Source organism: Delphinus delphis, chromosome 8 (genome assembly GCF_949987515.2).
Source record: "Delphinus delphis chromosome 8, mDelDel1.2, whole genome shotgun sequence".
In the NCBI taxonomy this organism is placed as follows: Eukaryota; Metazoa; Chordata; class Mammalia; order Artiodactyla; family Delphinidae; genus Delphinus; species Delphinus delphis.
In genome coordinates, this window is record NC_082690.1 from 25,562,892 (window position 1) to 25,576,177 (window position 13,286).

The 13,286-nt window shown below is 42.6% G+C and overlaps 1 protein-coding gene across 6 annotated transcripts in view; it reads left to right on the forward strand.

The window, feature by feature from the left end:
* The window catches only part of EXPH5 (exophilin 5), a 76,232-nt gene that overhangs the window by 18,414 nt on the left and 44,532 nt on the right, over positions 1–13,286 (forward strand). Inside the window, exons 2-3 of one of the 6 annotated variants that reach the window (XM_060018000.1) lie at positions 4,909–5,009; positions 6,447–6,690. The exons of 2 other annotated variants lie outside the window; for them this stretch is intronic. Coding sequence is in view for 1 of the 4 variants with exons in the window: in XM_060018003.1 (XP_059873986.1) it covers positions 4,967–5,009 (43 nt within the window). In the remaining 3 variants the exon portion in view is untranslated. Of the gene's footprint in view, positions 1–4,908; positions 5,010–5,882; positions 6,691–13,286 lie in introns of those variants that run through there. 3 more of the 6 variants (XM_060018001.1, XM_060018003.1, XM_060017999.1) reach the window with 3 other exon arrangements.

Sequence of the window (13,286 nt, forward strand, 5' to 3'; positions counted from 1 at the left end):
ATACTTGATACAATTTCATTTCTTAAATTTACCAAGGCTTGACTTGTGACCCAAGTTATGATCTATCCTGGGGAATGTTCCACGAGCACTTGAGAAAAATGTGTATTCTGTTGTTTTTAGATGGAATGTCCTCTAAATATCAATTAAGTCCATTTTGTTTAATGTATCATTTAAAGTTTGTGTATCCTTATTTATTTTCATTTTGGATGATCTGTCCATTGTTGAAAGTGGGGTGCTAAAGTCCCCTACTATGAATGTGTTACTGTCGATTTCCCCTTTACTGGCTGTTAGTATTTGCCTTATGTATTGAGGTGCTCCTATGTTGGGTGCATAAATATTTACAATTGTTATATCTTCTTCTTGGATCGATCCCTTGATCATCATGTAGTGTCATTCTTTGTCTCTTCTAATAGTCTTTATTTTAAAGTCTATCTTGTCTGATATGAGAATTGCTACTCCAGCTTTCTTTTGGTTTCCATTTGCATGGAATATCTTTTTCCATCCCCTCACTTTCAGTCTGTATGTGTCTCTAGGTCTGAAGTGGGTCTCTTGTAGACAGCATATATATGGATCTTGTTTTTGTATCCATTCAGCCAGTCTGTGTCTTTTGGTTGGAGCATTTAATTCATTTACATTTAAGGTAGTTATCGATATGTACGTTCCTATTCCCATTTTCTTAATTGTTTTGGGTTTGTTATTATAGGTCTTTTCCTTCGCTTGTGTTTCTTGCCTAGAGAAGATCCTTTAGCATTTGTTGTAAAGCTGGTTTGGTGGTGCTGACGTCTCTCAGCTTTTGCTTGTCTGTAAAGCTTTTAATTTCTCCATCAAATCTGAATGAGATCCTTGCTGGGTAGAGTAATCTTGGTTGCAGGTTTTTCTCCTTCATCACTTTAAATATGTCCTGCCGTTTCCTTCTGGCTTGCAGATTTTCTGCTGAAAGATCAGCTGTTAACCTTATGGGGATTCCCTTGTGTGTTATTTGTTGTTTTTCCCTTCCTGCTTTTAATATGTTTTATTTAATTTTTGACAGCTTGATTAATATGTGTCTTGGCGTATTTCCTGTATGGGGCTCTCTGTGCTCCCTGGACTTGATTAACTATTTCCTTTCCCATATTAGGGATGTTTTCAACTATAATCTTTTCAAATATTTTCACAGTCCCTTTCTTTTTCTCTTCTTCTTCTGGAACCCCTATAATTCGAATGTTGGTGCATTTAATGTTGTCTCACAGGTCTCTGAGACTGTCCTCAGTTCTTTTCATTCTTTTTTCTTTGTTCTGCTCTACAGTAGTTATTTCCACTATTTTATCTTCCAGGTCACTTATCCGTTCTTCTGCCTCAGTTATTCTGCTATTGTTCCCATCTAGAGTATTTTTAATTTCATTTATTGTGTTGTTCATTGTTGTTTGTTTCATCTTTAGTTCTTCTAGGTCCTTGTTAAATATTTCTTGCATTTTCTCTATTCTATTTCCAAGATTTTGGATATCTTTACTATCAGTATTCTGAATTCTTTTTCGGGTAGACTGCCTATTTCCTCTTCATTTGTTAGGTCTGGTGGGTTTTTATCTTGCTCCTTCATCTGCTGTGTGTTTTTCTGTCTTCTCATTTTGCTTATCTTACTGTGTTTGGGGTCTCCTTTTTGCAGGCTGCAGGTTCGTAGTTCCCGTTGTTTTTGGTGTCTGTCCCCAGTGGCTAAGTTTGGTTCAGTGGGTTGTGTAGGCTTCCTGGTGAAGGGGACTAGTGCCTGTGTTCTGGTGGATGATGCTTGATCTTGTCTTTCTGGTGGGCAGGTCCGCGTCTGGTGGTGTGTTTTGGGGTGTCTGTGGACTTAATATGATTTTACGCAGCCTCTCTGCTAATGGGTGGGGTTGTGTTCCTGTCTTGCTAGGTGTTTGGCATAGTGTGTCCAGCACTGTAGCTTACTGGTCGTTGAGTGAAGCTGGGTACTGGTGTTGAGATGGAGATCTCTGGGAGATTTTCGCCATTTGATATTATGTGGAGCTGGGAGGTCTCTTGTGGACCAGTGTCCTGAAGTTGGCTCTCCCACCTCAGAGGCACAGCACTGAGTCCTGGCTGCAGCACCAAGAGCCTTTCATCCACACGGTTCAGAATAAAAGGGAGAAAAAGTAGAAAGATAGAATTAGTAGAAGTAGAAAGAAAAAGAAAGAAAGAAAGAAAGAAAGAAAGAAAGAAAGAAAGAAAGAAAGAAAAAGGAAGAAAGAAGGAAGGGAGGGAGGAAGGAAGGAGGGAAGGAAGGAAAAAAAGAAAGAAGATAAAGTAAAATAAAATAAAGTAAGATAAAATATAATAAAGTTATTAAACTAAAAAATAGTTATTAAGAAAAAAATTAACAACAACAAAAAAAAAGCGGACGGCTGGAACCCTAGGACAAATGGTGGAAGCAAAGCTATACAGACAAAATCTCACACAGAAGCATACACATACACACTCACAAAAAGAGGAAATGGGGAAAAAATCATAAATCTTGCTCGCAAAGTCCACCTCCTCAATTTGGGATGATTCGTTGTCTAAAGGAGGGAAGGAAGGAAGGAAAGAAAGAAGATAAAGTAAAATAAAATAAAGTATTAAAATAAATAATTATTAAGAAAAAAATTTAAAAAAAAAAACGGACAGATAGAACCCTAGGACAAACGGTGAAAGCAAAGCTATACAGACAAAATCTCACACAGAATCATACACATACATACTCACAAAAAGAGGAAAAGGGAAAGAAATAATCCATCATACTCCCAAAGTCCACCTCCTCAATTTGGGATGATTCGTTGTCTATTCATGTATTCCACAGATGCAGGGTACATCAAGTTGATTGTGGAGCTTTAATCCGCTGCTTCTGAGGCTGCTGGGAGAGATTTCTCTTTCTCTTCTTTGTTCTCACAGCTCCCAGGGGCTCAGTTTTGGATTTGGCCCCGCCTCTGCGTGTAGGTCGCTGGAGGGGGTCTGTTCTTTGCTCAGACAGGACGGGGTTAAAGGAGCAGCTGCTTCAGGGACTCTGGCTCACTCAGGCCGGGGGGAGGGAGGGGTGCAGCAGAGGCCGCCGTGACATTGCACCAGCCTGAGGCGCGCCGTGCGTTCTTCCGGGGAAGCTGTCCTTGGATCCCGGGACCCTGGCAGTGGCGGGCTGCACAGGCTCCCCGGAAGGGAGGTGTGGAGAGTGACCTGTGCTCGCACATAGGCTTCTTGGTGGCGGCAGCAGCAGCCTTAGCGTCTCATGCCCGTCTCTGGGGTCCGCGCTTTTAGCCGTGGCTCGCGCACGCCTCTGGAGCTCCTTTAAGCAGCGCTCTTAATCCCCCCTCCTCGCGCAGCAGGAAACAAAGAGGGAAGAAAAAGTCTCTTGCCTCTTCGGCAGCTCCAGACTTTTCCCCGGACTCCCTCCCGGCTAGCCGAGCTTCACTAACCCCCTGCAGGCTGTGTTCACAACGCCAACCCCAGTCCTCTCCCTGCGCTCCAACCGAAGCACAAGCCTCACCTCCCAGCCCCGCCCGCCCCGGCGGGTGAGCAGTCAAGTCTCTCGGGCTGGTGAGTGCCGGTCGGCAGCGATCCTCTGTGCGGGAACCTCTCCGCTTTGCCCTCCGCACCCCTGTTGCTGTGGTCTCCTCCGCGGCTTCGAAGCTTCCCCCTCCGCCACCCACAGTCTCTGCCCGCGAAGGGGCTTCCTAGTGTGTGGAAACCTTTCCTCCTTCACAGCTCCCTCCCACTGGTGCGGGTTCCGTCCCTATTCTTTTGTCTCTGTTTATTCTTTTTTCATTTGCCCTACCCAGGTACGTGGGCACTTTCTTGCCTTTTGGGAGGTCTGAGGTCTTCTGCCAGCATTCAGTAGCTGTTCTGTAGGAGTTGTTCCACGTGTAGATGTATTTCTGGTGTATCTGTGGGGAGGAAGGTGATCTCCACGTCTTACTCTTCCGCCATCTTCCCCTCGTCCCCCTCTTTTCATTATTAAGTGTTTAAACTGCAGAACATTTTTGTGGCCTATTTTTAAAATATCTATCATGTATTTTATGTGTGGTCCTCTTCCTTTCTTCCAGATGCCATAAAGTAGATAAGCATGACTTTTGGATCATGCACACTTGAGGGCAGGTCTGAGTTGCTGAATCTCTGTGTTTGTACTTGAGCCTACACTTTGCAGTCCCCTTCAGGATCACCGAAGGCCAAAGGAGAACTCTGTCTGCTGAAAGTTGTCCCCGAAGTAGCTGGTGTTGGGTACTTCACTCCTCAGAGTAGAAAAATCACTGGGGCTTGCTGAGGGGACTGCTAACAATGGCCTTCCCTCTAGGGGAGTATGTCAGGAGGGTCTGGCCATCCCTCCACTTGGCCTGCTTGCTAGTGCCTCTTCTTCCTCAAGGACATCAGTTTCTTCCCTATTCTCAGCAACCCCCAACCTCACACCCCACCAAACATTCTTAGTTGTAGGTTAGGCTATAGCACCGCCTCCACCAAAGACAACAGGAAAGGCCAGTAAAGTAGGTCATGTCTGTCCACAGCTGTTTAATTACTTTGTCGCTGTCATCCAGGCAAAACTTTAAAAGGTTTATGAGTAACATATTCCCTCCAGGGTAGTTGTCTCCACCTTCAAAGTCACATGCACCACCCCTCACCTAGCTCTGCCTCACACCTCGTACGCCCAGTTCCCCTGAGCTCTGGCTCCAGCTGCTTCCCCAGCTTTTTTCACTTCCTTCATGTGTCAGCATGTAACCACTTGTTCCGGGCCTCCCAGATCCTTAAGCAGAGTTTAAGGGGAACAAAATGATATGTAAATGTGAATTTTTTTATTATAAACAATCTTCATGCGTCTAAAAGCCAACTAAGTGTTGTAAGTGTCACAGTTTCCAAACAGTGCTGCAAAATAATTACAGTTTTATCATCAAAGTGATTAAAATGTTTTTCTCTTCTTAGCTCATCTGAGCTTCATCTCTGAGGTACTATAGGCACTCCTAGGTGGCAACTCCTAAAGATGGAAGATTCTACACCTCCAGGGGCCTGGGTCTCTTCGGGAGGTAAGCCAGGTCCTCACTACTCCTTTGGCTTCCTTCCTGGGAGGTAGGTCATCATCAGGAGTTTTTTTTTATTGTAGGTCAATCAACCGTCAAAGTTACGTGTTGGGGGTAGCATTGCAATTTCACCTCTTTCTCTTGGACCTGCCAGATATGACAAGCTTCTCCATTTGCAGCATTAAGGCAACTGTCTTGGGAACCTGTCACTGCCTCAGGACCCTCCTCACATCACCTCACAGCATCAGGGGTCAGAGTCGGGTACCTCTGTGTTCCTCTTGAGCATGAAAGCCCCATAGGGTAGATTTTTTTCCCAGTATATTGACTCAACAACACTTCTGTTAGGTATCAAACACTCATTTATTCACAGATGAGATCCTACCATGATCTTAGTACCAGAGATACTAAAATGCTCTCCACAATCTCTCAGTGTAGTGAAGGAGATGGATTTGAAAACAGTATATTCACTATAATGTGGCAGGTGATAAGGTAGTTGCACACAGGGACACAGAGATCATTTAACCCCATGTGTGGTCTCAGGGAAGACTCGCAGGAGGAGATAAGTCACAAAGATGTGAAAGACCCTGATGGAGTTGCAGCACCATTAGCAGTGGCTAGCACTGGAATACAGAGTGAGAGCCAATGACCTGCAAGAGACGGCTTGGTACAAACTGGGGGTGAGGAGGTGCCATTGAAATGCTTAGCAACAGAGTGACAGTGTCACATGTGCCTCTTAGGTAGATGGCTCTGTATGAAGGGTGAAGCCCAGATTAGAAGACAGATATGTTTAGGGGCCTTGACTAGGGATAAAGAGAAGGGGAAAGGTTCAAGAAATATTTGCACAGTTAAATTAGCAGGACTTAGTGGCTGATTGGCTGGAGGAGGAGGGGGAAGGAGTGTTCATATGAACTTAGGTTTCTGGCTTTGATGAGTTTTTGGTATTTGACCTACTGTTTACACTGAAACTGGTAGATGCAAGTGGACTCTACACTTTGTGAGTCCCGGGTGAGGTAATATATATGAATATTAAAGGACATCAATTCCTCCATCCATCAACTTCTAAACATTTAAAAATTACGTTATCTCTTGATGAATGTTATCTCTTAGCAGTTAAGTTCGTTTTAGGCCTGACACTGGGATTGGGGGTGAAGGGAGGAGTAAGCAGATTTCAAAGCAGAATTCTGACTAGGGAGATTGAAGCTTGTTCCCCAGCTCCAGGCGGCCTGGTAAAGGACATCTGGGGAGAAGCGGAAAGCAGCCACCTGACAGGAGAGGAGGGCACTGATTGGCCCACAGGAACCGCCTGCCAGAGGAAACTGCAGCGGGTTTCATTTCCTCCCTTTCAGCTCTGGACTTCTATCAGTAGCTTTATCTCTCTACTATTATAAGCAAAAATAATTAAGACCAACTGATCATTAAAACACCTTTTCCCCCCTTCCAAAGAAAAAGCAAGACATTTCATTTCAAGTGGCTGTTTCCCTCTGAAGTGGCAGTGCAGCAGTACCCTTCTCTTCATTCCGGGCTCAGCAGAAGTGTATTTCACCTTCAGCAAGTGGGGGAATCCCCTCTTCTGTGTGCCCTGCCCACCAGCCTAGGGCATTGGGGATCTTGTCCAGAAGCTTGTCCAGAGTCACTGAAGAGAGAGGCAAAGCCATCATTCTACCTTGTGCTACTCAGCACCCATCAGGTAAGATGCTGTGCACCAGGATGAAGCCCCCGGCAAACCACTGGCCCTGGTATTTCAGAATTTGCCTGAATATGTTGAACGCATACCTCTAGGTTCAAAGCAGCAAGGCTGAGAATGGTATCTTCAGTAGGAACGATGATAAAGGAAAAAGGTACACCTTTCCAAGTTTAACATGATGGTAGAGTACTTAAATCCCAACATGTTTGGAGATCAAGATTAGTGATATTTTCATCTTTATTAAAATAAGAAATCATTGACAAATATTTTGAGGACCTACTATTTTTTTTATGTGCTATGCAAACTTCTTTGGTATATGCAAACTTCTATGGTAAATACAAAGTGCAGAACCCAAGAAATTTATAATCTATTTGGGTGGACAATTGAAAATTTAAATAATATTATAAGGTTACACATGACTAAGTACCTAATGGGTAGTACAGACAGTAGGATATTGGAATGAGAGTAAGATGGATGGTAGCTGAAATTATTAGGAAAGACTTCATACAGAAACTGGCCTTGAAGGGTGGTTGGTTGTAGATAAGTGGAAGGTGGATAAGGGGAGAATGACTTCCAAGTATGGCTTGTTAACACTTCCATCGAATCAAGTTTATATAACACACTTATTGAATTTTAATTTCTAGTTAGAATATGTAAATCTTCAATTCAGGAAGGCTATTCATGTCAATACTGGGAACTAAAGTCCTAAGGAAAAGAGCTAGTGTTTATTTATTGTAGGAAAACTGCTGGCTTGCTGGAGCATTCCATCAACTGAATTGTTTCCCTCATCCTCCCCAGAGATCTATTCACCCTCGGTAACTTCTGCTAAATGTTCACTAATTTTTAGCAATCTTTCACATAGAGAATGAGATTTAGGCTAGCTGTTTATATTTTTTTCTGCAAATGATAAATAGCAGAGCAGCACAAAATCATTTTGATAAATAGAAATTCACTGTGTCTTAAAGTGTTATGTGGCACTTTTCTCCATATCTCAGGCTTTCAGTTGAATCTGCTGAGTCAGGGAGCAGTCACCAGCTGTGTGAGTGATAGGCATGAGGCCACAAAAAGAAATCTTTGGCTTCCCCTCCAAGCCCTGTTCTTTACATAAGAGCATAGGAGCCTCCAGAAGACTTGCATGATCTTAGTGTTGAAATTTCTGTGTATATTTCTGTGTACCAAAGAATTGAGAGAATTTCAGAGTTTCTGGGATTCTTATTTATAACCCAATGACCAGGACAGTGTTGAAAATATTAATGGATAATGGTTGACCTCCACGAGTAAATTTGGATGATTTCCCTTGATGCAAGGCCAGCAAATACAAACTTCCTATGACCATTTAAAATAAAACAAGAACAAAATGAAGTTCTTCACTCTCCTACTTCGCTTCCTTTGCTCAGATTACTCTCTGCCAATGATGGCCTGCATGCATCCCCCCTCTGTGCACGCATGCGCGCGCACACACACACACACACACACACACCCTGTACCTACTTTCCAAACCATTCCACCATTCACTGGGGATAAGCATCACTAGTGAGGAACAATGGTGGATTCAGACTCTGAGCTAACAAGGCTTATCTCCCTGTCTTTAAGACCCATCTTCAGGAATGTTTTCCCAGCCCGTAGCCAGAATTAATCTTAAAGCAGGAGTCTCGGTTTTCTTTTCTTTTTTTCTTTTTTTTTTTTCAACAGGAAAGCCTGTTTTTATTTTTACTGGAGGCTCAGGTGGCACATGACAGTTCATAAAATGGCTTCAGAGGTAGGGGGTAGTGAGGAAACAAAAATTAAACTGGGATGGGAAAGAAAAACAACCAGGAGGAGATAAGAGCTGGCTGTTTCCTTCTCAGCCTGATTTAGCGGAGGGAGTTAGTGCCTCTGAACAATAAGAATGGATCCCTTCCTTTAATCCTTGGTAAGGGAGAGAAAAAAAGCAAAAGGCTGTTGCTTTGGCCCTCCTGAGTCTCAAGGAAAAAGGGGAAAAGCCGGTGTTTTGATGTCATGAATTGTGGGAAAGGGGGAAGGGAGGTGCTGGGTAGGATACAGGTCAGTTGGAAAAACTGGCAGATACCAGATGGTGGCTCTGGGTGTCCTTTGAGTTGGAATCACTCCAGTATGGTGGTTGGAGGGTCCCCACTGTTGGTGGGGGCTGAGGTCTCCGGGGCTGTGGGCTGCCTGGGTCCAGGGGGCTGCTGCCGTCTCTGCTGGATGTAGGGGCAGTTTTGTGGGCGCTGGGGCTCAGGCCGGGAACAGTCAGTGGGGCCTTGGCTGGGCTTGGTAAGAGTCTCGTTTTTCTATTATGTGATTGATATAGTAAGAAATATATATAGTTTAGGTATTCATCCGAGGTTCCTGGCACAGAACGTCTAAAGCCCTTAATATATCCTGAGTGGGAGGGGTAAGAGGAGTATCTTTTGTTATTCATTATAAGCCCCTTTCAACCACCTGAGTTTACATTAATGCGGTGACTCTTGGAGGATGGGGGCTGGTTGCCAGAGGAACCAATCATGTGATTAGAGGGCTGGAAATTTTAGCCACCCCCTAACTTCACCCCCGCCTTAATCACCAATGGCTGGTTATTTAATTAGTTATGCCTACATAATGAAGCCTCCATAAAAACAATAAACAACAAAGTTCAGAGAGCTTTTGAGTTGGTGAACAAGAATGCCTCTACGTGCCAAGAGGGTGGCATATCCTAAACTCCATGGGGACAGAAGCTCCTGTGCTCAGGACCCTTCTGGATCTTGTCATACATATCTCTTCATCTAGCTATTTATTTGTATCCTTTAAAATATCCTTTGTAATAAATTGGTAATAGTAAGTAAACTATTTACCTGGGTTCTGTGAACGGTTCTAATAAGTTGTCAACCCTGAAGAGGGGGTCATGGAAACCCCCAATTTACAGCCCGTCAGTCGAAGTCCTAGAAGTCTGGACTTGAGGTTGGTGTCTGAAGTGGAGTTAGTTTTGTGGGACTGAGCCCTTAACCTGCGGGGTCTGCACTAACTCAGAAGTGTTGTGAATAGAGAATCTGTTTTTCTTTTAAAGGTCTATCATGTCCTGTGTTATATCACAGCTATTTTGTACGTATCTTTTCCTACTGTTAGATCTTAAATTTCCTAGTGCTTTCAAGTCATTCTTACAAATTTAAATTCTCATTATAGTTTAATTGAATCTTTTTTTTTTTTTTCACTCAAAGAACATTTTTCAAACCTTTAGTTGTGTCAGCCCTGAGTTAATCATGGGACCAAAAACTGTTTAAGGAAGGGCATTGCAAACCAAAGAGAAACTTGGAAAAAGGCCCAGAGAGCATGCAAAGAGTTTGGAATGGTTGGTACATAGGGTTTAAATGAGAGGGTAATGGGAAACAAGTCCAGACAGGTAAGTGTGGGGTCTGGTCATGAAGTTTTACATATGAGGAAAATGAGACACATAGATGTTATTTGATCAGCCACAGTAACAAAGGGATTAGAACCCATCTGATTGTTCCCACCATCCAGGCCCAGCAACTTTCCATAAGCTCAGACAGTAATGTTATGCAACCATGCCAGTCTGAGGCAACTGGGTGGGAAAAGATGAAGATAATGCAAAGAGCATCTGTGACAATCGTGTCTGTGTGGTCGGGCCACACGATGCCTCTCTTTGTACTTCCATAGAGGCAAGAGCAATAGGAGGCAAACAACCAAGAAAACTAGGTGCTCTGAAGACAACATCTAGCACTGCTCTGTGGCAAGTCGTAGTGGCCAACCTGAGCCCCCACTTAGTAACCCACAGACTGGTCTGTGAGCTACACTTCGAAGCAAATACCAAGAATTGCCAGCTCTGCCATTCTTTTGGCCTTTGCCTTGAGATTCAAAGAACTAATATTTTCAGTGATACCTGAGTTACAATAATAAGCAAAGGTGTTGAGCAGGTAAGTCATTAAAAAAATGACACATAGCCTATAAACATATGAAATAATGTTCAACCTCTCCAGTAATAAAAGAAAATTTTTTATGAAAAAATTATTTTTCTCTTATTAGATATCAGATTATCAAGATTAATAATAACAATAATAACTACTGTTGGCAAGGATATGGGGAAATTGGCACACATGTAGAATCTGCTGGTTGGAGAAAAATTTGATGTAAGCTTTCCACAGAGCAATTTGTCAATGTATTTCATCAGTCATTAAAACATGGTCATTCTTTCTGGCAATTCTACTTCAAGTCCGAAGAAGCTAATTAGAGAGGTGTGCAATGCTAGGCTGGAACTATGTTCATTTCAACATTATGGCTGTGAAAAATTAGAAATGACTCATGTATCTAATGTTAGGGGAGTAGGTACATATCCTATGGCACAAAGACACAATGGTAAAAGGATATTGATGTAGTGCAGCATTCTTAATATAATGCTAAGTGGGAAATGTTGGCTGCAAAACAGTATTTATAGTTTAAAAACATTTTGAAAAATGTATACATGTATAACTGGCATGTTGAGAAATCAGGACTCATGGGATATAATCAGAAAGCACCTTTAGTTTTGCCTTTAAATGCCACTGGATAAAAACATGGGCTGTCCCATGACTTTTCTGCTCACTCTCAGGTAGTAAACATCCTTTGGGCACTTGAAGACACAAAACCACTGTCTCAATTCAATACAATAATTAGATTGTCCAGTCCCTGATTAATTCCAGTGTTATTCAGAGCAGCAGCCATTTCCCCTCACACAGCCACAGCTTGCGGCAGTGAGAAGCCTGTAACAGTAAGGAGGGGTTTGATCCTACCTTTTCCCTGTCAGCCTCTACTCTCCATCCCCTCGAAGGTAGTTCTTGACCATTCCAGAGTTGAAGTGGAGGATGGAGGGGAGGAGAGGTACATGTTTGGGTGGGGGTGGGGGTATATGTTAGGAAGCTCTTTCTTGACTGGGGTGGCTTCACGGTCTCTGAGGCCAGGCAGATGTTTAAATATGCCTCTTGTGTGCTCAGGTGGGGTTTTCAGGCTCTGTTTTGCAGCTCTCTTGATACCATGATGTGCCCTCCCCTGCTCTCTGCCAACCCCTCCATGTCCCTAGGAATCTTGTGATTCGCTCACAGCCTTTCTATTAAGGTTTGTTCGCCTCTTGAGCCAGCTATCGTGGACATGAACTAAGAGAACCTCAGCCCCCCCTCAGCCTCTTCTGTGGCCCATGTCTTGTCCATGAGAAATGTGTAGAACTGTTCATGCATGAGAAACTCTGGAAGTGAGGACTGACTGCCAGCTGAACAATCTCCCTTCAGTCTCCCCTTACTTCCCTCACTCTAGGCTGGCTGGCCCCAGTTTCTCAAACTTATGCTTCTTAGGCAGGAGTTAGACACCAGTTGTCCTTTCCCCAAAACTCTAAAGGACATATATTAAGCTCTTTCAGTGGTACTGTTGAAGCCCCTCTGTAAAAAAAGACTCTGTGTCTCTGCTCTTCTGAACCAATGTGGGTAAGGGGACTTGTTACCCTACCATGAGATCCACCCTCTTAACAGATTTTTCAGTGCACAGGACAGTATTGTTATCTATAGGCACAGTGTTGTACAGCAGATCTCTAGAATTTATTCATTCATGAATAAATGAAATTTTATACCTGTTAATTAGCAACTCCTCATTTCCCCCTCCCCCAACCTCTGGCAACCATCAATATATTCTTTGCTTTTATGAGTTTGACTATTTTAGAAACCTCATATAAGTGGAATCATGTATTATTTGTCCTTCTGTGATTGGCTTCTTTCATTTGTCATAATGTCCTCAAGGTTCATCCATGTTGCATATTGCAGGATTGCCTTCTTTTTTACAGCTGAATAATATTCTATTATATGTATATACCACATTTTCTTTTACCAGTTCATCTACTGATGGGCATTTAGATTGTTTCTACATCTTGGCCATTATTCATAATGGTGCAGTGAACAAGGGAGTGCTAATATCTTTTCTAGACGCTGATTTCAATTACTTAGGATAAATACCCAGAAATGGGATTGCTATATCATATGGTAATTCTATTTTTAATTTTTTGAGGAACCTCCATGCTGTTTTCCATAAAAACTGCACCATTTTGGATTCCCATCAACAGTGCACAAGGGTTCCAATTTCTCTACATCCTTGCCAACACTTGTTGTCTATTATTATTATTATTATTATTATTATTATTACTACTACAATGGCCATCCCAACAGGTGTGAGGTGATATCTCATTGTGGTTTTAATTTGCATTTGCCTGATGATTGCTGACATTGAGCATCTTTTTATATATCTATAGGTCATTTGTATGCCTTCTTTGGAGAAATGTCTATTCAAGTGCTTAGCCCATCTTTAAATTAGGTTATTAGGGTTTTTCCTATTGAGTTGTAGGAGTTCCTCGTATATCTTAGAAATTAACCTTTTATCAGAAATATAGTTTGCACATTTTTTCTCCTATTCCATAGTTAGCTGTTACACCCTACTGGTTGTTTCCTTTGCTGTGCAGAAGCTTTTTAGTTTGATATAGTCCCTCTTGTCTACTTTTGCTTTTGTTGCCTATGCTTTTGATGTCATATCCATGAAATCACATCACACGTCCTGATGTCAAAATATATTACAAAGCTACAGTAACTAAAACA